This window comes from Lissotriton vulgaris, chromosome 2_1 (genome assembly GCF_964263255.1).
Source record: "Lissotriton vulgaris chromosome 2_1, aLisVul1.2, whole genome shotgun sequence".
Taxonomy (NCBI): domain Eukaryota; kingdom Metazoa; phylum Chordata; class Amphibia; order Caudata; family Salamandridae; genus Lissotriton; species Lissotriton vulgaris.
In genome coordinates this window covers 392,915,599-392,941,408 of record NC_141687.1, presented here as the reverse complement: position 1 = coordinate 392,941,408, position 25,810 = coordinate 392,915,599, and the positions used below count along the sequence as shown (strand labels likewise).

Genomic DNA, 25,810 nt, shown 5'->3' with positions numbered 1-25,810 from the left:
CTTTTTGTCTAAGATGCAGTGAGGAAAGGGGGGGTTATCTTTCTGTCTTCTGTCTAGAATGTCGGGTGTGGGCAAATTACTAGGGGAAGATAGCAGGTATACTCTTCATGATTATGAAATGGAACATGGTTCTTTTTCCACAAATGGCACTAATAAATATTTCAGATGATATGAAATTAATAGATACTCGAAAATCGGTGTCAGCTTGAGACTTAAAATATTGAAAAAGAAATATAGCTCAATCTTGGACAGAGACCGAAGTGTTTAGCCTAGGGGTCTCCAACAGGTAGCCTGGGAGCTACTGGTAACTCACCTGTACCTTCGAAGTAGCCGATTCAATGATTGCCATTCATTCCTACGGGCCTTTTGGCTCATAGGAATGAATGGCAATTACCGAATCGGTAAATACCAATTCAGTAATTACCGAAACTTACCGATTCAGTAATTTTTAACGAAAAATTACCTACATCCCATTTACCTATTCTTAAATGCCGAATCGGTATGATTCGGTATTTAAGAATAGGTAAATTGAGATTACCTACATCTGGCCCTGTATGTTGTATTTGGTTTAATGCCATTGCTTTTCAATGTAAGTATTAATTAAAAAGTTGGTAAAATTGACTCTATAAAAAGGCTGTTGGGTTTCTATTTTTTTTAACTTTTCTTTAGTGGAAAACCTTTATTAACCCCATAGTGAGGGTTGTGCTCGCTTAGTATGCTTTCTGACAGTAGAACCATGTCATTTTGTGAATGCTCTGCTATACAAATAACATGTAACTTCACATGACATATTTCATGCAATTTAGATGTGGTGTTTACCAACCTAAGATTTGGTTTATCATTTACGAGATTACAATTTAAGTCTCAGATATAGAACCTGGACTTGCATAGGCTTTTCTGAATCTTGATTTCAAGAATTTCACTTGTGACATCCTAAGATTTCTTAGCCTGCATGTGGACTTGTGTTCGTTAGTACAGAACATGAGCTTACGTATGCATACTTAAAATCAAATAACCTGAAAGCTCTTTTTGTCTGACTTAAAAAACCTCAAAGATAATTATACTGCCTACCCCCAAGCTGTATCAAACCAAAAACATAGAAGGACAGTGCTTGAGATATTGAGGTAAAATATTAGTCAATAAAAATATAGCTTCTTAAGGATGTTTCTCTTATTATGGATAATTTAAAGCAGTATTGAAATAAAAACCGAACTAGTTGTGTTCATGAAGATGAAGATTAATGAAATATTTATTCATCAAAGAAAACAAGGGACCAACACACGTTTTGCAACTTTTACAAACGTTTCAGTCTCTTAGCCAGGGCCTTGGAGGTTTCACAACAAATACCTAACAAAGTATTTATAAAAAAGACACCAAGACCACCCTTAAATTGCTATAAGATCAAAACAATCAAAGAGAGAACAAAAATATGTTAGGACATAAAAATAATGCAAGATCAAAATCTATTGCTTACTTAATCTCACGTAATTTCAAAACTATTGAAAATTACCTAAAATCTCATCTGAGTAAGTCAGATAAACTAATGCTTCACCTCCAGACCTCAAATACTGTCCTTATATGCATGAGGTACTGTGATTGAGAACCTGAGTTTTAGAACAAGAACAAAAGCTCTTGCTGGTGTGAATAATATTGAGTTCTGGGGTCTGGAAAAGGGAAGTACCAGTGTAGACCCTGGAACTAAACAAGTAATTAAGTTAGACTACAACATTTGGGAATCTGAGTGCATGGTTCCCTGAAACCACCTTTGCAACCAAGAACGTGGGGCCTGATTTAGAGTTTGGCAGATGGCCCACCCTTCATCAGGGAGGCAAAAGTAATTTCCTTCGTCCCCATGGCTGGATCTCCGTGCACCATATTTAGAGAGCTCCACCAGTCATACGGAGATCTCAATGCCGTAAGAAGACCGCCGTCATAGCGGCTCCTCTGACGGCACTGAAAGTTTGTTGTGCGGCCTGCCATGATTCATGCATCTGCTGAGAAAACTTTTTTGTTTTTCAAAAGCCAACCCCCAAAGCTGGAGTTTGTTTTTGAAAAACAAAATACTAATGACCCTTACACAATGGGAGTTTTCTCCCAGGATTTGGGGGTCATTTTTGTTTTATTTCTGGTTAGGACCGCACCACTTTCCCTGGCAGTTCCAAACAGAAAAAATGCATCAGACCATTCACACTCAATAGGACGGGTGGTCTGATAAACTTACACCGATGGCCCCACCTCCATCGGGCCATCGATGTAGGGTTTGCACCAGCAGAGCCAGCAGGGGCACCACTGTCGGAAACATGACAGTCTGCATCGAATCTAAATAAAGACAACCACATTGCAATCAGCCTTGGTCATGCTCCAATATGAACAGTCCAGCCCAAACTGCCATCAGAACACAAGCAACCCTAGACAGCTTTCAGCCTAATTGGGCTCTTCGGTGAGGCACAGCTTGTTGCCAGTGGCACAGTGAGCGTAGGACCCATTTCTAGGCATACTCGTTTCACAAAGGGCATTGCTCTGAGGAATACAAAAAAGTGACAGAATACTTGAATTAATCTTGCCACTGATAATTACTCAGGGCTGCATCCAAGTCTATTGTTTTTTGCTCACAGTACCACCTCTGGTTAGACCCAGCCATATGCAAATCAACCTTAGTCTTGCTCCATTATGAGCTGTCGAGCCTGAACTGCCAAGCTACGTCCTCTCTGAGCCAGAACACAAACACCCTAAGGCCAGTTGTTGCTTTATTGGGCCTCTTCAGGTAGGTGCGTTACAAACACAAAGGTCTTTAAAGAACACAATAAGGTTGCGATTAATATAGACTAGAATCAGCGCTATATTCCAGATGTCCAGCCAGACAATAAATTTAATGAATCACAAAAATTCAGAGCAATTAAGAGCACAGTAATAGAGTGGGACACAGTCCTGCGTCCTACAAAAACACAAAACAATTACATATGGACAAAAAAATTTCAGGCAAAGCAAAAGTTGGCTTATGGCCAATATGAATTATACGGGCAAGCTTTCAAATCAACAATTACTGCACTTGTTGTAACACATTAGATTAAAGTGCAGACTGTTTAACCAAGTTGACGACGTTTCGATCCCTTTTAAAGAATGCTAGGATCATCATCAGGACGGGTAATATACAAGCCAGAAACAATACACTGCCTCAGTCTTGGAGATTACGGAATTGGGAGACCTGGAAAGGTATGGTTCCAACCGGGCAAGCGTGGGAGCTCGCAAGGAGCTACTGGTGTGCTACAATGAGCGGGCCTTGGTGTTCAAATTTTGCAGTTAATTAGGAGTTCAAGGATAATTGTCAAGAACTCTAGCTCGGGATAGCTAGGATGAAAATAACACAGGAGGCCCGGTGATATGCTGCATGTGATGCCCAAGGTCCTTACCTACCTTGCGGGTTCCCTTTTTTGATTTAAAATATCTTCAGGTAGGGGCAGCGTGGTTCCAGAGGCACAGCGAGCACAGGACTCATGTCTAGGCATATCTATCGCACATAAAGCATCGCATTGATAAATACAAAAAGTGATGGATGGAATATTTGAATTAATCTCAGCCACTGGTAATAGGAATGCATCTCAATGCATTGGGTTCTTTTTGTTGCCTACATGCCACCTCAGGTTAGATGCAGCTATTTGCAATTCAGCCATAGTCCAGTCTTGGAATGCAGAAGAATCATTTGCCAGTGGCTGAGAGGAATGTAAGCAATCCTTCTATCACCTTGTTGCTTTTTGCAGTAGTGTCCTAAGTGTGACAGATATGTCTGGACTTGGTTCCTCTGCTCACCATTCCATAGGACTTAAGGTATACCTATCTGTTAAGACCCAATCAGTTCGAAACTGGTCTGGTCTGGTGTTGCTTGTGCTCCCATTTAAAGGGGAGCTGGCCTGTCATTCAAGGCTGGACTGTTCCTATTGGTGCAGAACCAAGGCTGATTTACATAAGTGGGGTCTCTGTGTAGAATGGCACAGCGATTGACGACCGGGAATGCCAGTGCCTTGCAATTTCAAACAACATATTTTCAATTGAAATGACTATTACATTTGCACAGACATACAGTTTTATTGCTAAATCTTTACAGCGTACAAACAACAATGTGTGGAAATGACACCACCAAGTGTATTGATTTATTTTGATTAAATTAAAATATATTTTTCCGTATCCTCCTCTTGATTGCCTCCAGGCTTATATTGCTGGGACTGTCCTCTCTTGCTGTACTCCCCTGCAGTTCCAAGAACTCGAGCACCCTCTGCAAATAGAGGAGATACATGCAGCTATACATCAGATGGCTCGTAATAAAGTCCCAGGTAGAGACGGATTTCCAGTAGAATACTATGTCATGCTCAGGGCCGCCCTGGCACCCCAGCTGCTTGAGGTGTATTACAAAGTACATCAGCCGGGCAGATTTCCCGATTCTCTAAGGGAAGCCCTCATTGTGTGCAACCCAAGACTGATAGGGTGCCTTATCAATGCTGAACGTTGATTACAAGATATTAAGTAAAGTGTTAGCGAATCAATTACTTCCACTACTCCAGTCCGAAGTGCATACCGACCAATGTAGGTTCATACCCCATAGGGCTCCCTCTAGCAATATATATAGGCTGTGTCACATTATGGGGGCCGTCGAGGGGTCCGCAGGGCTCCCAGTAGTGGTCTCCCTTGACTTCGAAAAAACTTTTGACACCTTAGGGTGGTCATACCTTCTGCTAGTCCTGGATGCCCTGTGGATGGGTCCTGAGTTCTTGGGATGGATTCGGCTGCTCTACGCAGCACCGCGGGCCGCGGGCCAGGGTGTGGGTGGGACGCCAAATCTCGTGGCAGTTTCTATAGTTTGGGGAACATGGCAGGGGAGTTCACTTTTGCCCGTAATTTTTGCATTGGCTATGGAACCCCTGGCTGCCCTGCTACGAATAAGAGGTCCAGACTGGGGCATATCAGTGGGTCTTCCCTGACACAAAGTCTCATTATATGCAGACGACGTCCTGGTATATTTACCAACACCTACACAAGACCTCCTAGCTCTCTTTAATTTATTAGACCTGTTTGGACATATGACGGGACTTCGAGCAAATTGGAGTAAGTCGTGTATCTTTACCCTGCGATTGATGAGCCGTGTGGAGGTGAGAGTTTGGAGTTTGACAGTGTCAAACCGGTACCTGGGGGTGAACGTATATCACAATGACAAAGACCTCCTAGTTGGAAATCATGGTAGAATCTTGGCGGCTCTGGGGCGGGCTGTGGGTTGTTGAACGTGCTCGCCCCTGTCCATTATGGGCCGGGCCTCCATATCAAAAATGTTACTATTACCACAGCTCCTCTACCTCTTTGCAGCAGGACCTGTGATTCCTATTGGGGCCTATTTCTGAGACCTGCGGTGCCTTCTGTCTGATCTGGTATGGGGAGGGGTGCACAAGCGATTGTCTATTCATATACTACAACACTTAGGGCCAGATGTAGGTATCCAAATAACGGTCGGAAACGGCCGAAAATACAGATTTTCAGCCGTTTCCGACTGGTATTTGGATATTGAGATGTAGGGGCATGTTAAATTACAGAATCGGTAATTTTACCGAATTTGTAATTTTTCCGATTCGGTAAAATACCGAATTGGTAAAATTACCGATTCTGTAATTCAACATGTAGGTAGCACTGTAAGCAGTGCTACAAGAGTTTAAGAATTCGTTATTTACCACCAACTAGAAGTTGGTGGTAAATAAAGAAAACCCTTCAAAAAGCATTTTTTTTGCTTTAAAAAACGTGCCATGTTGCAGACATACATGCCCTAAGGGCATGTATGTCAGCAACATGTGCACCCATGCACAATTGAGGGGACCAACAGGGTGTCAAAGTGACACCCTGTCCCCCTTGAAAATTCGGTAATTTTACCGAATCGGTAAGGCCCATAGGAATCAATGCCAATTACCGAATCAGTAAATACCGATTCGGTAATTACCGAATCATTCCCATTCGGTAATTTCAAAAGTGAAATTACCTACATCCCATTTACCTACTCTTAAATACCGAATCGGTATGATTCGGTATTTAAGAGTAGGTAAATCGAGATTACCTACATCTGGCCCTTAATGTTGGAAGGGTCTTGGTAGTACCTCGCCTAGAATGGTACCTTGCAGCGGCATAGTTGCAATGGCCCATGCGGTGGTTAGCAGGTGATACTATGGGAGATGGTAAATTAATTGGCTACGAACTGAATGTCCTAGGAATATTGGAATGGATGTTATCACCAGGAGAGCCTTCCAGGAATATGAGCAGACAGGCGTGCATTGAGAAGCAATGCGGGATAGATTTATTCACCCACGTCGGAGCCCACCACAATATGCCTCTCAGTTGTCACTGTGGAGTATTCCTGGGTTGCGAGCCTTGATGGAAGCCCAGGACCCCGCACCTTGGCGGGGCTGACATGTCTTGTTGACGTCTACACTGACAGAGACCTACGCTCCTTTCAGGACCTGCAGGACAGTACAATGTTGGGAGCTTGCCAATTCCTAATGTATAATGCCTTGGTACTAGAGATACGGAACATCTGGACTTTTGGACAGGAAGCCCCTACAATTCATAATGGATTACAATATATACTGCGGTACAGATTGGGTCACAGAGCTGTTACAGTACTCTATGCAGTGCTACAAGCGGAGGATGCAGATCTTGCGCTGCTCGGCGAGCCCAGATGGGATGCCTGTTTGGGCATTGTGCTGACCCTAAGCAAAGAAGGATGGCACTTGAACAGGTAAAACTGGTTTCCTTTATTTTTTTATTTTTTTTAAATACATTTTTATTAACAAACTGATGAGGAAAACATACCAATATACATAAAAAGAAAAAATATATAGATTGTTGCCGAAACAAGAACTTGTTTCAAATTTATTTTTCAATTCTCCAATTCCCACTTGGGACACATAAAGCCATAGTTCATTTTGTTCGTACAAAAGGCTAAACAGTTGAAATATTACAGACAGGTGGCTAAAAGAAAAAAGAGAGAGAGAAGAAAAAAAAGGGGGAGGTAGGCAGCGTTACAGTGCATGTACAAACTTCAAATAAAGTTACCCCAAATTTTTTCACATTTTTTTAGTGAGCGAGCTCCTCTAAGTTTTGCGAGAGCTAGCTCCATGGAGTAGATTTCATTTACTAAAGACCCCCATTCCCAGATGTTAGGTGGTTTGGAGCAGATCCAGGCTCTAGCAACTGTTAGCTTTGCACAAGATAAAAGGATCGTCACCAGAGCTGATACTGTTAGAGCGGTAAGAGAAGGTAAATAAATCTTTTTGATTTCCAAAACGTTGTGTACTCCCCCCAAAAGTCCCTCAGGGTAGGGAAAGAGAGCAGCATATGTTCCAGATCTATTACATAAGCTGAGCATTTGGGACATTTAGTACGGTCGCCATAAGTATTATTGAGGGACCACTTTGAGATCTTTTCCGGTGTGTAATATAGCATATAAGTTGTTCTAAACTGTTGCAGCCTTAAACTAGATGATCGTACTGAATTGTTATATTAGATAAAGAGCACGTTATCTGATTTGGTGTATTTGAGCCAATTTTGCTGCTCCATTTCTCTGCTAATTTTAAGCAATCGTCAGTTTTGAAGGCACAAAGGTATCTGTAGGCTTCACTTATAACTGACTTATTTTTTGTTGTGTATAAACAATTCCAAATGTCGCAGTCTGAAATCTCATGGATTTGATTTTTCCGTATCAAAAAATCATGTATTTGTAAATATTGAAACCTCATTGTTTCTGGCAAGTCATATAGAATTTTAAGTGTATGAAAGTCTAAGAACCCTTGTGCGCTATATAAGTCTCCCAAAACGTTAATTCCCTGAGTAGACCATCTAAGGGCCATACCATCGTTGAAGATTCCCGGAAAACATGGGTTACCCCACAGCTGAAGTTTCGGGTGGTAGATGGAGGTCTTACAAAATTCTAGTATATTAGCCCAGATCCTAACTATGTCCCTGGCAGTCTTAAATGTCACCCTTTTAAAGTAGTTAGGGTCAATTACTCGAAATAAAAACATGTTTGAGTCAGCTTTTAGCATAAATAAATGAAAAAAAAGTGTTTCTTCACTATTAAGCAAAGACCGGAAACGCCTAATAAATGAGGACCAAAAATATAACTTAACATCGGGAAAGTTGAGACCACCCTGATCCGTACTGTTCTTAAGAAGTTTCAGCGATCTTCTAGCTTTTTTGTACCCCCAAATAAAACTACTATATATTCCATCCAGTTGCTTAAAAGAAGAATTATTTAATGCTAATGGGATGGAACGAAAAAAATATAAGAATTTAGGTAGCACCTTCATTTTAATTAAGTTGATTCTACCAATTAGGTTCAGGGGTACTCTATGCCATTTCTTCAATGTTAGAGTGTTAGATTTAATCAATTTGTTATAATTAATATTGTTGATTTCCCGTATTTTAGACAAAATTTTAACACCTAGGTATGTAGCGACTTTGCAAATCTCTGGGGCCGCTACCACTGGTGTATAATTAGCTATAATTTGTGTCTTGTTTATGTTTAATTTATAACCAGATACTTTCCCGAACTTACAAGCCTCTATAGTAATCCCTTGCAGTGCCTCGATGACATCAGAGGATTAAACGGCAATGTCATCAGCATATGCCGTAATTTTCAGTACCTGTGCATTTGACTTAAATGGCACAATTCGAGATTGTGCCTGAAGAGCTTGTAAAAATGGCTCGAGCGAAAGGGCAAATAATAAGGGTGATAAGGGGCAGCCTTGACGGGTGCCCCGGGAAATCAAAAAATCTGCAGAGGTCAGCCCCCCGTTACTGATACAGGCAGAAGGGTTGTCATACAGCGCATGTATCCCCTTTAGAAAGTGCCCGCTGAACCCCATGTTCATCATAGTGTACTAGAGGTAGTCCCACCCCACTCGGTCAAAAGCCTTCTTGGCATCCAGCAGAATCATGCAGAGTGGGGTGGACTCTGTCTCAGCTATATCAAAACGCCGTTATGGCCATATTAACGTGGGTGGTAGTATCTCTCCCAATCACGAACCCGTGTTGCTGCGGATTGACAATTTTGGGCATAAGGGGAGCCAACCTAGTTGCTAAAATGTTCGCAAATATTTTTGCGTCTGTATTAATCAATGAAATGGGTCTGTATGACCCCCACTCCTCCTTTGGTTTTCCCTTTTTAAGAAAGAATATTATTTTAGCCCTGTTCCATGAATTGGGAGCTTTTCCAGTTAACCCAACAGTTTGCATGACCTGTAGAAGGGATCCAAGCTCCTCTGAACAAATTTTATATATCTCGAGAGGGATGGTGTCCTCCCCTGCAGACTTCCCTGCAGGCAGAGCGGTGATGGCTTGACGGAGTTCTAGCCCTGTTATATCTTCGGACAATAAGTCTAATTCTAAGGGATTACATAAGTTTGTTGGGTTCTCTTCTAAGTATCTCCGTATTGCAGCTGCACTAGGTTTAAATTCTGGAGTGTACAAGGATCTATAAAAGTCCACGAATTGTTCTAATATATCGTGTGGTTGGTCATTTAGGTTATTATCAGATCCCCGAATGTTAGCAATCAGAGTACTAGCTCTGTCCTCCGCAACCTTGTATGCCAGGATTTTACCAATTTTGTCCCCTCCCTCATATTGCGCGATCTTAAATTTGTGTATATTGGCACTGCTTTTTTGGATGAATTTTGCCTTAGTATCAGACTTTAATTGACCGAGTTTAAGACCTATTTCAGCTACCGTTGGCATATTCAGTCGTAGCGCTGTCGCCAAAAGTGTTTCCTGAACAGCAATATTAGAAATCAGAGATTCATCCAATTTACAACGCTACGCATTTTGTCTAAGCACATATTCCTGTGTAAAACCCCGAATACTTGCCTTACAGGCATCCCAGACTATATTGCATGTAGTAGAATTCTGATTATGTTCTACAAAATCAGTATGGTGTGTTTTTAACTGTGATATATAACCAGAATCTGATAGTAAATATCTGGGGAAGGAGAATGGTCTGGGGCTTGTGCGAGTATGTGAAATGGAAAATATCATCATTATGGGGTTGTGGTCCGAGGAGATTCAGGGGCATACCTCCATTGAGCTAGAGTTCAGTAAATTAGCGTTAACTAGAGCCATGTCCAACCGAATACTGGTAAAACTGGTTTCCAGTAACGCTTGCTTGAAGTTTAACCAGTTCAGTTACCTGCATCACACTCACCTCACCCCACACCGTCTCCACAGAATGTTCCCGGGAGTGACTCCAGTGTGCCCTAGATGTGTTCACCATGATGCAACTTTTATCCACATGGTGTGGAAATGCCCCCCATTACTGCACATATGGGGACAAGTCATGGCCCATATCTCAGAGATCATTGATGCACGATTACCCACTGATCCCCTACATTGCCTCTTAGTTATCACAAAACCCACGAAGTGCCCTAAGGATTACTTAAATTAGCCGATTTGGCCATCGGCCTCTTCAGAAGTCAAATAGCTGTGTCATGGAAAGCTGTGCAGCCACCTTTGATAGCTTGTTCGCTCCATGTAGTACTCAAATGGGCATCGGCTAAGGCCGATGTTATAACAAGAAAACACGCATGCGGGTGGGGCTGGGTCTCCCACTCTCAGGGACACCTCTGTACTTAAGCTGCAAGATAAGTTGGATGCCTTCACAGGATCACTGTTAGACTCAGGAATGCCTCCAGCTCCATATTCTCCGTGACCTGATCGCCACCTTATGGTCTTTGGAGAGTCCAGGAGCGGAACTCTGTTATACCCTATACATTCATGACATATGTGACGTGACCCCTTTCCACCCTTATTTCCACACCTCTGTGGCCAGACGGGCAGGAGAGTGCCAGTTCATGATGCCCAGCTATCTCTCCCCTCCTAACCTCCACACAACCTACTCCTCTGGTTCACCACGAATGGCCCTTGTCGTTTAGGTTAAGTTTGTTCATTTTGGACTATACACTTTATTGGTGACTATTCTCGAATAATCACAAACTGTTGGTACCTGTACACAGTGTGTAATGTAATATGTTATCTCTCCCTCCCTCGGGAGTTGAAATTAATTTCTGGATCTTACCGATAGTACTCCGTACAAATGTTTCTTGGGGATGCCTCATATTTTCATTTTATCATTGCGTTGCCCGACTGCTTTAGGTGATGCACAATAGCGAGCTAAGACAGGTACTCAAGGTACTTTCTTTCATTGTAGATATATCCCTACTTAAGGCTGTTGAGAAAGAGATTTTTGCTATTGTGGGAGCTAATATGCCTTGAACATTGATATACTGCCGTGATATTCAAATGCCAATAAAGAAATTTAAAAAGAAATTCGAAAATTTGTTTCCTCCACACTTCAGGATTGCAAAGAAATGTGTTTCATCTGTGCCTTCCTAATTCTGATATATTTGTATGGTTTATTTACAGACATTTAAATGTTGTTGTGTGCTAGAAAAAACAGCATTCTATATAGCTTTCCTCTCACATGGCTGCTTTCCTCTCACATGGCTACCCACCAGGATTGTCACAAAAATCATCTCACTTCAAAGTCCAAGAAAAAAAGTAAAAACCAAGGTCCCTCTGAAGACAGATCCTGACATTTGACCTCTGTCTTTGAATTCACAGCAAATGTGACGAGATAAGAATAAAATGTAAAGGCCTGTTTACAGAAAGCTAGCACTTGTGAAGAATACAATGAGCCCTGGTGAACAGGCTATACTCCACAGGAGGTACAAAGACATGCTGGACAGCCTAAAACAAAGAAAGCCAGCAGCAAATAGAAGGCAAACAAATGTGAGTCACAAACCACAAAGCCAGTGGTAAGCAATTGGCGGAATGCATTTCCAGGGAAACTTACAGAATGTCCCCAATATGTCTTTGCAAACCAGCTACATTGTCTGATAGGCATCGACCTAAAATGGTTTATCTAACCAGAAAGAGACTACAGAGGAAAGTGTGAGGAGTCTGTTTAATATATTTTCCTGAATAGAAAAAGTGTAGAGAGTAGTGGGCAGGATTGAATTATGTTCATGGTTAAAGATAATGAAACAAGCGGAGACTGCATACCTGGTAACTTTTCACATTTATTTACAGAATTTGGTATTCGTTTGTGCCTCTGAAAAAACAAAGGCCTCAATTTGAATTCTTGCCTTTCGACTCAAAACTTGTTCCTCGAAGTACTGTATTCTGTAATCAGTTATCCATGTTTAGAGCTACAAAACATTTTAAAGAAAATATAGTTTTGTGGCTTCATTCCAGTTGCGGGTCCTTTAAAGCTAGTTTGTGCTGCGCAGCCAATGGTACAGAGAGAGTGCCACAACAGCTTTGCAAGAGATGTCACCTCATCTTAAGTTGGAGCCTCTCTGTGAAGAGTATTCTGTGTGTTGCAGTAGTGTTCTAATGTGATTCTGCACAGTTTTCCTCCAGAAAGAGTATTTTATCAAAGCAGGCACCATACGAATAACATCCCACAATACAGCAATCATTATGAGATTCCCTTCCTTGATGTGACCACTTGTGCAAGAATCTCTTATATGCCCTAAAGTCAGCGAGCACCACTTGTAGGTGTGAGAAGGTGCGCCAAAGGCAGCCGCGGTCCGTGCAGGTAACAGCGGTTGGGCCAGGTAATGGGGTCTTTCGAGGGACGATGCAGAGGGAAAATGTATTATTTACTTAATTTTCTCCAGGCATCGTCCCTCGAAATCCCCCATCAAGCACCCCCACCACCTCACCACTGTTACCTGCATAGACCGCGGCAGGCCAAAGGTACTGAACTTTGCAGAATATGTGTTAAGTCTATTAACTTATGTAGAATTTAACATTTGTAGGTAAAGATTCTGAAAAAGTGATTAATATCATTTTTTAAACTGCACACACTTCTTAAAAGAATTAGCAGATATGCCGCCAGACTGGAGGCTGCGAGTCGCACAATAGTTTAAGATTGTTAGATGATTAACAAAGGTTTATTTGCGTTGCCCGACTGCTTTAGGTGATGCACAATAGCGAGCTAAGACAGGTACTCAAGGTACTTTCTTTCATTGTAGATATATCCCTACTTAAGGCTGTTGAGAAAGAGAAAAATGACGTGTGGCTGAATGCGCAGAAGTTAGTAGCTACCACGCAACAAAAGCATTCGGAGGAGATGGAGGTAAGGAGGGGTAAACAGCACAATATAGCCAAAGCCTAGTTTAAGGGCGGAGACCTCTCACTGGCACATTGAAGCGGATATACGAAACGACTGCACAAGTCATGTGCCCACACTATTCCACCTCTCTCTCCCCAATCTGCCCTACCACTTTTGGCAAAGATTATGAGGTGATCAGAGTGGAATTAATCCAAACAACTGCAAAGTTGGATCCTGTGTAAAAGCCCCATCCATTTGAAACAAAAATTCTAGACAATGCAAGATAATATGACATGGTCAGGAAAGAAACCTTGCACATTGAATCACACCTCAATCAAATCTTACCTGAGGATTTTTCCATCAAGTTTATAGCCACATGCTCCCAATTGCACACAATTCCACAATAACCCCTCTGTTCTCTATCTCCAAAACGACTCCCTCGAAGACCGCAACCTAATGCCTAGCATGTCATGTACAGCCAAAGACTTTTAAATATTCTAAGTAATACACCATCACTGCACACAGTGTCTAGCCAAAATATGTGGTGTAAATCCTACAGCAACATTTGCAGTTTTTCAGTAGCGTGCTGGTCTGCACCATCGCAAGCATTTCATCTTCTGCTTGCATCTTTACTTGCTATACACAGTGGGCCTTTTCCATCTGGCACCACTGCTTCGCTGAATCTTAGTGAAAAATCACTGACTCCTCTCACAGCACTGCACTGCACATCCCACGACACCTCCACGCCTATTAGAAGTATATTGCGGCTTTCTGGAATAAGTACCACCCTCAATATAGAGAGCCCCAAGACTGAAACATCACACTTGTTCGCAATGGGGCAACAATGAACTTCAGGGCTCCCTCCCCCTGCCTATCAGTCACCGTGAACCTGGCTCTCAAAGTGTCTCACCGGTGGGAGAGTAGATGCTCGCTGCCAGTTCATGGCTACGTCTGTGCTGAGGTCTTTGTTACCTCTTCTGTCATCCCTTTCAAAGGCTCAGACCTTCTGTTTAAGTATGATATAGACAAGGACCTTAAACTTTTGCAGATTCTCAAAGCTGTGTTAAACTTTTATTCCCATACAACAGAATTTCTCAAACTCTGAAGCAAACAAGTTTTATGATTGACATCTCAGTGCAACCCATGCCCCTATATGTTGGTAGAGGACAAACAACAAGGGCTTCCTAGTAACGAAAGAAGTAGGCATGCTGGAAAGCTTTGACCATTGAAGAGCTAGACAGCCTGATGCTAAAGGTCTCGTCAATCACGAACACACTCAAGCTCTCACTCACTTCTGGACTTAAACAGGGATCTGCGCCAAACCCTATGCTTTTTTAACATCTACGTCTGGCCTCTAGCAGACCTAGTGGGAATCTGCGGTTTCACTCTGGTCTCATATGCGGATCAACTCAGATCATCTTTTCTGGGTCATCTGGACGGAAAGTCAGTTAACAAGATCTTATCTCTTGCTTTTGACTCGTCTCCACCTGGATGAATACCAACTCTCAAACTAAATGGTGACAAGACCGAGGTTATGTACTGGGCACGAATCCCCAGCTCTGGGGGCTTCAATACTGCCCGGCCATTCTGGGAGTGCTTCTCAAACCTACCAATAAGGTGAAAACCCTTGGCTTCTGGCTTGATTCCATGCTGTACATGAAGCCACAGGTGGCTAAAGGAGCCTACACATGTTTTGCCACTTTGAAATGGCTAAAAAAGATCTAATTCCAATCTCCGCTCAAAGGAAAAAATCTAAGCTATGATGCTCTCACGGTTAGATTATGCACCATGTCCTTTGCAGGCAGATAAGGATGTGATAAGGTGGTTCAGAACTCTGCCGCTAGGCTCCTGTTCAGTCTCCCCAAACACTCCTTTGTATTGCAACCTTCACTGGCTCTCAGTGGACAAGCAAATCAATTTCAAAGCGCTTTGCTCTATGTACAAAATCTTGCTACCTGATTCCAACTCTTTTACTCAAGAGCAGCCATATTGAAAGTCCAACAATATATGCCATAGAACATCTTTTCAGTCTGAAATAAATCTTTTTCTTTATTTTAATATTTTCACATATCAAAATTCAAATTTAAATAATTCTGCATATCTTTAAATCTTTACACGTTGCACATCAAAACTGTTTCAATAAAAAATTCTTCAGCCATTCACCATTCTTTCAATCTTTCCAGGAAAGGTTATCGTTTCAATAAAGTTTCAATGAAAAAAAGACAGAGAGCTACCGTCACTGAAATGTAATGATTCAAATAAGACTTTCAGACGTTGAGAAGAATAAATGCACAGTTAATTTGGGATTCATCGAAATAAGAACATCGACTGAATAACGGCAGTGATATAATATAACTAGCAGCCCGCCCCAGCGTTGCCTGGGGCAGAAAGGGGCTGGGGGAACATTTGAGGCTTGCGTGCACTTCTGCCCCCGGACCCGCCCCGCCCTGCCCCGGCCCAGCCCCGGCCCGGCCCCCTCCCGTCCCGGCCCCATCCCGTCCCGGCCCCCTCCCGCCAGTGTCCCGGAGAGCCTGATCCTTACCTTAGCCACCGGTCCCGCTCCAGGCGCCCTGCCCGCACAGACCACCACTCTCCAGGCGCCCCGCCCGCACAGGCCGCCACTCTCCAGGCGCCCCGCCCGCACAGGCCGCCACTCTCCATGCGCCCCGCCCGCACAGGCCGCCACTTCGCCCAGCAGCAAGCAGGGCCGCGGCAGTCCTCCCAGCAGGTCGCGATCTTCGGCGCCATTTCCGGAAGTGTTGCCAGGGAGCGCAAACGCAAATGATGTCATCACACAGACGTCGCGGCCGGCGCTACTTGCAAGGGACTACTTTATTTTTATTTCAAATTTTTTTAAACGACGTATATTTATTATTTTAATAGCCTATGTCTTTCTGCTTGCCCTGAGGTTTTCAAAGATGTCTTGCGTGTTTTGATTGGTGGTGTACTTTTCGAGTTTACCTGGCTCAAAGGGCACAGTTCTCTCTTTATAATAGTAGTATAGATTACGTTCCTCCAAAAATAAACACTACATATCCTATGATTCCGTAGGAACCAAAAGTACGGCGCCACAACATAACTACGTACGGCCGCACCCTCCAGGTACATGCACAAATCCCGAGAACGCCGAAAAAGATAACGCGCTCCGGATTAATCAAAGATTCAATTTAAAAGAAGGAGGTAAGCTCTTAATCAAATGACTGTCGGAATATCAACAGGTAGACCGCGACCTTCAGATGTCAATGTAAATCGGGCATGTTTATTATTGCAAATGCATGCTTGCCTCTAAAAAAATTACAAACAAACTATAAAACTACGAGTGGAGGTGACGCAACGCCATTGCTGAAGTAAGTGCTCTTGTAGAGGCAAATACATTCAGCTTGATAATATGACATTGGGATATTAAGAGATGGCTTTTTGATGTTTGCAGGCACACTCGTCGGAAAATTGACAGCCCAAGAAAGAGAAGTGTCTTGAATAGACAATTATGTAAGTGAATGTTTGGCTTCTACCTAAACTTTAGTAGTTTTTTAGATGAAAGAGGATGTTTTCGATGGATGTCATTTGGCTTGATACAGGTGCCATTGTTGGTTACAAATAGATTGGAATAGCTTGATCAAGTGAAGGTAAGTGGCTTTAATAAATGTCACAGAGGGTTTGAAGAGCGGCTAGACAGACGATGGCAGAGTCTATCAGGAGCTGCTTGGAAGTGCGGTACTCGATTTAGGGCATTTGTAAGCGCTGGATGTTATTTTTAAAATTGCACTCTGCCTTTGATTTTAAAATTTAAAAACACTCAATTGCTTTCGCAACTCCTCCCACCCCGGTCCGTCACGGCATATCCTGTGCTGATTGAACGGAGGGCAGGGAGGAAGGAGTAGGACTTTCGGCCGCCCCGCTCCAGACCCAGTCAGCGGTCTAGTGTGGAGGCGGAAGGGGTTACTTAGGGCACATGCCAGGAAGGACATGCAGCGGTGGCGCGCAGCGGGCGACCTGCCGGTGCGAGAATGTCAAGCCCGTCTGCGCCCATCCGCGACCGGCCGGGGCCAGAACCCCTGCCCATTTTATGAGCACTCACACCTACACCTCGGAGGAACTCCACATGATGCGCTCCTCCATATCTAGCCATATGTGCGCATAGTATACAGATAGGTTGCAGGGAGCAAAAAATGCAGTCACTGCCCCTATGTGTTAACAACTAACCAGGGGACAGTTGGAAAGGAATATGATTTCCACATGATATTGGTTAACTGTAGGTCCCTAAGCAAGCATAAACGAGCTCCTCGACTTTCTAATGGATACCCAACCAGACATCATGCTATTAACTGAAACATGGCTGAAGGAGGACTCTGCTCCAGATATCCTCGTAGCCCTCCCCCCGAATTATGGGATCCTAAGACTGGATCGCCCTAGAAGCAGAGCGGGTGGGATAGCTATGATTCATAAACTGGCGGTGGAATGCTCCCTGGAGAGGGTGGCAGTAGAGGCCAGTGAGGCAGGGCTCTTCACTTTTACAGTGGACAACATCCATGTCATTAAAGGCCTCTTGATATACCGACCACCGTGCCCGGCTTCACAGTTTGCCATCAGTCTCAGGGAAGACGTCATGCAACTAGCACTACAATGAGCCAAGGTGCTGGTGTTGGGTGATCTCAACCTACACTTTGACGACAGGGATAATGCTGAGGCGCAAGAACTCGGCCACGAGCTGGAGGCACTTCAATTAGTATTTCAACCTACTCTCCCAACACATCAGCATGGGCACTTACTTGATCCTATCTTTGCCAATTGGGGAGAGCTGCGGGTTAACAATCCTATCCCAGTACCATGGACTGACCACTATATCATCCCCTTCAGGATTCTTATACCTAAAGCCCAAGGTATGCTAAAATCAGACACTGGCAGACCCCAGCGGCAGTGGTCCAAGTGCTCGGCTACCAAAGTTCAATCTTGCTCTACAGCAGGGGGGCAACCTGGAGGGAGTGAGGTCGAACGGACAGCAGTGCTCTAGATCAACGCATTTGTGAGGCACTTGACTAGGTGGCGCCATGGGCCACCAATGCTCCTAGGAGACAATCCAGATCCGCGCCTTGGTTCAATGAGGAGCTGAAGGGGATGGAATCCAGAAAGCGTCTGAAACGTAGGTGGAGGGAAGACTTCTCTGAAAAAGAAGGGCCACTTATAAAACCAATCTTAAGATGTATCACTCTCTAATAAGGAAGACGTGAACGGCATATTACAATATGAAGATTGAACTTGCCGACAATTCCTCTAGAGAGCTATTTGTCATATTTAAAGAGCTTTCGTCCCTGGACAGAACCTCTGCACCTAGTATAGTCTCTGTTGAATCTTGCAACTTGGTAGCAGATTACTTCTCGGATAAAGTAGAGAAGATCTACTCTACTTTCCCGGAGGAGGCCCTTAACGGGAAAGGTGATTGGAAGGGATTATGTAATCTGGAAGAAGCTTCTTGTCTCTCCAGTTTCAGCCTTCCCTCCCTGGATGATTTAAAATCCATAGCTTTTAACATCAAGTCAGACTCCCCGAGAGATCCTATTAAACCGAAAAATATGAAGGAGAGTATGGACATTCTGGGTCCTTACATTAGACACCTCATCAAACTCTCTTTTGAGGCGGGAGTTGTCCCCAAAAGGTGGAAGGAGGCAGTGGTTGTCCCCATTAAAAAGAAACCCGGGATTAGGGACAGCCAATTGGAGAATCTTCAACCAATATCTCTCCTACCTTTCTTCGCCAAGATCGCGGAGAAGGTGGTCAATGCTCAGATAACTGATCACATGAATCAGGCCAGCCTACTCCACCCCACGTAATCGGGTTTCTGAGCCTCATACTCCACAGAGTCGGCGCTGCTTCTGTCCACTGAAACCATCCGCCGTTTGGTCGATGCTGGACAGACGATGGCACTGATTCAGTTGGACCTCAGTGGTGCTTTCAACACCGTGGCCCATCCCATACTCATTCAGCGCCTTAAGGAGAGTGGACTGACCAACCTGGCTGTGAAAGGGCTACGCTCCTTCCTACAGGACAGGAGCTTTCAAGTATCCCAAGGGCAGTACTCCAAGAATATCAGATTAGGACAGGGGGTACCCCAGGGATCGATTTCTTAGCACTACGCTTTTTAATCTGCATATGGCCCCTCTGTCCAATATCATTGATAAATACGGCATCAGTGTTGTGTCATATGCGGATGACACGCAGCTTGTTGTATCCTTGACCCAATCCCAGGAAGAAGCTGCCACTAACTTCTCTGCTTGCCTTCAAGAGCTTTCAGTCTGGATGGCTAACAACTGTTTAAAGCTGAATGGCGGCAAGTCAGAGGTCCTTATTGTGGGAAACGCTCCTGTAATATGGTCACCTAGTTGGTGGCCGCAAACTTTGGGCACCACCCCACCCCTAAGGAGGAAGTTAAAAACCTGGGGATGTGGCAGGTTTTCTACTCTCTCCTTCGATCACCACACCAGGACGGTGGCGGGAAAGTGCTTTGACATAATGAAGGCCCTTCAGAAGGTCTTAGATGTGCTCCCGGTAGCTGCCAGGAAAACCCTATTCCACGCATTTGTCACCTCTCGCTTGGACTATGGGAATGCACTATGCATAGGTACCAGTAAAAAGAGCGTGCAAAGATTACAATACATCCAAAACGCCACCGCCCACCTGGTCCTGATGCTTCCTAGGAGAGCCTCATCCAAAAATGCCCGAACTACTCTTCACTGGCTCCCAATAAGGGAAAGAATTTTATTCAAGGCCCTATGTATTAGTCAACGGATCATGTTGAGGAAAGGCCCAAAATACTTGCACAACCTACTGTCCCCCTACACTCCAACCAGGGCCCTGCGTTCCCAGGGCTTAGGGCTGGTGCAAGTCCCAGTAATAAAAAGAATGAGAATGGGAGGCCGTTCTTTCCGCCACCTGGCAGCCAAGCAGTGGAACGCACTTCCCTCTGACCTTCGAATGGAACAATCAGAGGAAATCTTTAGGAAAAGACTGAAGACATGGCTCTCCCAGACATAGAGCCCCTGAGCCTTCTGCCTGACCTTTTCGGCTCTTCTCTGTAGCTTCCTCGGGCCGCAGCGCGGGGACACAAGAGCTAGTGTAACCAGGCGCTTTACAAACTCTTTATTATTTAAGAAGAAGTGTGGCATCTAGAGTTACTGTAAGAGTTTTTTTTGTTTGTTTTCCAGGTTGGTCCTGACGAGAACTCCACAAGTGGAAGGAGTTTGAAACGCGTAGACCAGTTTATGTTTTGGCCAGTTAAAGTTGTTAGACTCAAAACATCTATGCTGTAAAATGGAGTTCTATGGCTTGTATTTAAAAGGTTTTTTGAAAAAGTCTAAAAAAGAAAATTAAAGGTTTTTCTTATGGGTGAATGCTGGGGTGTAGTGAGTGAATGCGAATACAGTACAAAGAAAATGTGAAAGTGGATAGAATGGAAGAATGGTGAATGGCTGAAGAATTTTTTATTGAAAAAGTTTTTATGTGCAACGTGTAAAGATTTAAAAATGTGCAGAATTATTCAAATTTGAATTTTGATATGTGAAAATATTGAAATTAAAAAAAAGATTCATTTCAGACTGAAAAGGTCGTCTATGGCATATATTGTTGGACTTTCAATATGGCTGCTCTAGAGTAAAAGAGTTGGAATCAGGTAGCAGTATTGGCATGTGTGTGGTTCTTTTTTTAAATTGAGGCTTGGCCTTACTGTTGGGAGCCCAAACCCAGTGGTGTTTTCAGTACTATGTACGAATCAGCACGTGCCCAGTTCCTTGATACCTGCAAAAACAGGTAGCTCCTTACCACCTCCCTGGACATTGCTACCCTGCGCTCGAGCAACCGATCTCTCTTTATAGTCCCCGGAATCAGTCACACCCGGATGGGTGATTGCTACTTTTCCTTTTTGGGTCCTAAGCAATGGAACACCCTCTGTGAGTCTCTGAGATGCTATGCTTACTTATCTACCTTCCGTAAGGAACTGAAACCCTGGTTATTTTAGCTCTCTTCTCCAAGCTGTCCCTCCTGTCCGCTAGGCGCTGGGAAATCAGACATTCTATAAAGAACTCAATTCATCAATACAACAAGCATTTACAATGCAATAGGTCCTGCAGTTACACGAGTTTGAGCTATTGGCATTGTAAATGGCTATGCCTAGTATTTTGGTTTTGAAAACATTAATAAAAGACATTGTCATTTACAAAGGCAATAGCTTAAATTTGCGTAAATGCGAGACCTATTGCATTGCATTTATACAGTGCTTAGCAGCAGTTAGTCTAAACGCACCTGTATTTTGATAATTGCAAGGTTTGTGACACGAGCAAATGCAGCGATTTGTTCAGGATCACACAATTGAAGCTGAGATTAGAACTCCGTTACCACTACTGATTCTCTGGAAACGCAGCGCTATCTTTAAAGGCCCAAGCATTTTTCCCCACTCTGCCTCACAGGCAAGTTGTGTTAACTGGATGTCTAAAGATTCAGTTTCACCAAAAGGTGGTCCTGTACCCCGAAGTATGCAGGAAATAAGACAGTGGCGCACTGGCCCGGTCCTGGGACGGCCGTTGAGCTAAAGTCTGAGAACCTAGTGCTTTTACTAGATGAACATTAATCAGGGCTGAGGGTGATTCTTATTGCCCCGTGATTTCTTGTTCACCGTAACATGCACTGTTCACACTGCTCACCACAGAAGAGGAATTGGCTTTTGGTTCACGTGCAGTGTTCTTTGTAATCATTCTGTGAGGGTGGCAGGCTAACTCCGCAGCAGGCGCTTGAACCTCCGAAGTAGCCTACCGAATAATCATAAAAGTCTACCGGGCGTGTAAGACATCACACGTCTTCTAATGCAATGTGCTCCGGTGTTATGCAGCGCTTTGAAGACCAATGTCAAAGCCTTGAACTGGATTCTGCTATGAATGGGAAGCCAGTGCAGGGTATTTAGATGAGGCGCGATCCGTACTCTGGGGCCCAGCCTGAGAATAGATGTCGCTGCCACATTCTGAACCACTTGAAGTTTATTTAATAAACATTCTGGAAGGCTCAGATGGAGGACATTGACGTAGTCCAGCCTTGAGGTAAGAAGAGCTTGGACCACTGTCCTTCTCTGCGACAGCGACAGGAGTGGCAAAAATCTCCTAAGCATTTTCAAGTTGCCATAGCAGATTCCAGCAACAGATTGTACTTGTTTCTTCATATCCAGTGAGTTATCCATTTTAACCCCTAGATTTCTCACTACACCGGCAAATGTCTGCGGGGGGGGGGGGGGGGGCATGTCTAAAGGCCATCAATGCTTCCAAGCATCTGGGGCAAGAGGTCCGAAGAGAATCACCTTGAACTTCTCCGGGTTGCACTGTAGCTGGTTGCATTTAAACCGATCGAAAACTTTACTTAGGCAATTGTTTATCTTCTCCCCATCAAAGTCCTCGCCCTTTTTACACGTAAACAACAGCTGTGTCATCAGCGTAGGATATTGTTAATGCACCTGCATCTTCCCCCACAAGGGCAAGGGGAGCCATATACAGATTGAACAACAATGGACTCAAAATAGGCCCTTGGGGCACACCAACCGTCATATGAGGCAAACAGGAAGAGAAAGGGGGGTCCAAACCTTCTGGCTTCTCTCATCCAAAAAGGAGGAGAACCATTCCAGCACTGTGCCCCCTGCTCCACACTCTCTCAATCTCAGAAGGAGTCTATCATGGGGCACGGTGTCGACAAAGGCTGACAGATCTAACAGTATCAGCGCCCCTCTCCCACCTGAATCAAGAGTCTCTTTGATGGATTCCAGGATCTCGAGAAGAGCTGTCTCCGTACTAAAATTAGGGCGGAAGCCAGATTGACTTGTATGAAGGTGGTTTTGCAATTCAATAAATTTGGAAGTTACAGTGTTCACATATTTTTCAATTGTTTTAGCGAAAAAAGGCAGGCGTGAGATGGGTCTGTAGTTGGATACTAATAGAGGATCTGCCGTAGGCTTCTTTAGCAGAGGCAATATTTTGTCCCTTTTCCAAAAAGATGGAACCTGGCCACTGCTTAATGACAAATTAAAAACTGTATTGACCTCTTGGTTGATGAGATCAGCCACCACCGCAAGAATTTTAGCCGAGCACGGATCCGAGGGTGAACCAGATTTTAAATTCTTCATTATCTTAAGGGAGTGTTCCAGAGTAATAATGGGAAACTGGAGAAAGATAGCTGTGCGTTAGAGATTTGTACTAAGGGACTGCGACTTAGTCAGTTTTTCCAGGGTAGAAACTAGGGAGGATGGAATGTCTGCAATTTTTTTATGAAAAAAAGAAGCTAACTGACATGACCAATTTTCAGATGCTTCGCACTTGACGGTCGCTGCTGCGGGTGATGTAAAATGCTTCACAATTTTTAAAATGTCCTTGCTTTTATTAGCCGATTCCTCGCTCTTGGCTGCAAAGAAAATGTTCTTCTCCTCCAAGATTTTTCGATGATACAGTTTTAACTCCCTTTTGTATAGTATCTTGCTGTCTATACTAAAGTTCCTTCTCCACGCTCTTTTCAGCTGTTTACAGGCGCTTTTACATTTACGCAATGTTTCATTGAACCAGGGTGCGTGTCTTCTTGCTGTTAGCTGGGGTCGTACAGACAGCGGGGCCAAAGACTCAACACCTTGTTTTATCCAATTTTCCAAGCTAACAGCATCACTCTCTATCTTATTTCTCAAGGTGAGAGGATGCGCAATAAGCTCAATATTCAGGGCCTTGGGGGCGACTTTATAACAAGACCTTGATTTAACAACAGGCTGCTTCTCCATAGTATGCGCCGGTGGCAATCGTTTAGCTGTCTTTAGCCCTATCGGAAAATGATCTGTCCAGACTAAAGGAATGGGCACTTCTGTTTGTACTAGAATGTTGGAGAAGACTTGATCCAGTGTATGGCCTTTCTCGTGAGTGGGTCTCGTAACGAGGTGAATTAAATTCAAGGCCTCCAGTGCCTCACCTAATACTATAGCATCAGGGCTCTCTGGATTGTCCATGTGGACGTTAAAATCGCCTAGGCTATGAAATGTTTAAATCTGAGGGCAAGTGGTGCCAATCCATTGCCCACACTCCTCAGGAACGGGCCTGCATGGCTGGGAGGTCTATAGATTAGAGCTCCCTCCAATGATTGATGAGCAGAGAAAGAGCATTGAAGACCAAGACACTCAGCCCCCTCAATTTCATCCATAGGGATTACTTTGGCAGAGATATCATTTTTAGTGATCATTGCAATGCGCCCCCCTTTCCAAGTGGTATGGTCCTTCCTCAGAATAGCATACCCAAGAGGAATAGCTGTAGCCAAAGTGGGGTTGGATGATTCCATAAGCCAAGTCTCTGTTGGAAATAAAATATCCAATCTTAAGTCGGATATCAGATCAAATACATGTTGGACATTTATATTCATAGAGTGAACATTGAGTAAAAATGCTCTAAAATACTCTTGCCCATAAGTCCCTGCCAAATTCAAAATCCCTTCCCTCCCTCTTACAGCAGGGCTGGCTTCCCTGTCTGAGCAGATGGAACTAGTCCATTTACACTTATTGCACTTAATTATGCTACTAGCCTCCCCTGGCTCTATACAGTTATGGCAATTCAGTGAGGGCATATGCCTCATCAACTATAGGCTATTATACGTAATATGCTCACCGAGAGGCGAGGTACCGCCACCAGGGTTTCCCGACAAGGCCGAATCCGGGACGCGGACGGGCTTGCCTTTGGCGCACCGCCGGCGTGTCCGATGTGCGAATCCGGCTACACTCCGGTCTTATGGGGGCTAGGCCGCTAGAGCGCTAACCTCCCGACCGGAAATGAGCACGTATTCTCCCTCCACACAAAAGACAATGTTGCGGTGGACCGGGGAGAATAGGCAGTGCTCTCAGGTTCTCATGCAGACTGGAAATCCCATAGGTACATTCCAGATGACCTACACTTTTTGTACTTCTGCCCATCTGGTTGTTCAAACACTACATTCACCTAGACCCTCAAGCTTTATTACGGCTTCACCAGACAGAGAATTCAACAAGCTTGATGCCTAAGATCCTGCAGTTTTTGCCTCTAGCAGCTTAGCTCTTCACATTTCTAATGCCACCTGTATTTTAGGCTGATAAATGTATAATTTATGGCTTGCGATTGTTAGCCAGCCTGATCATAAGAATAAGCCATCCTCTGATCCTGGTGAATGATGGCCGACACCCATCAAAACAGATCCTGAAGTCTAACTTTGAATCTGGATTCCTGTTCGGCTATTCAGAAATAATACTGACTTGTCCTTTGAACGTTTTAAGAACAGCCGGGCTCTGGGCCTAGCCTCCCTTGGGCATCCATTTCACCAACTGTATCGAAGGTCTTGTGGGTATCCTACATCGGTGCTGTCTCGACAACTGAAGCTGTCTTGGCCCTTTCAGATGCCACTGCAACTATAGTACTCCTTTCTAGGAAGGAGTGGAACATGTAGTGCCACCAGCCTGGAGATCCAGTCCCAGCTGTCCTCTGCTTGCTCTGCCACCTTCAACCCCCCCTGACTCCTTCCCATCCTTACTCAGGATATCCCATTTTGTCACTCATAAGAAGGCATTTAGGACAGATCACTGAGTTATCGAGCTGATCCAGGGGCTATCCTTACCCCTCACACCACCCTACATCCTTTAGAGCATATTAA

General features: G+C 44.0%; 1 protein-coding gene across 1 annotated transcript in view; it reads left to right on the top strand.

Moving 5' to 3' along the window:
- Positions 1 to 25,810, top strand: part of TRAK2 (trafficking kinesin protein 2) — an 845,826-nt gene that overhangs the window by 800,839 nt on the left and 19,177 nt on the right. Inside the window, exon 26 of the mRNA XM_086955254.1 lies at positions 13,059 to 13,162. Coding sequence (XP_086811380.1) covers positions 13,059 to 13,162 — 104 coding nt within the window. The remainder of the gene's footprint in view (positions 1 to 13,058; positions 13,163 to 25,810) is intronic.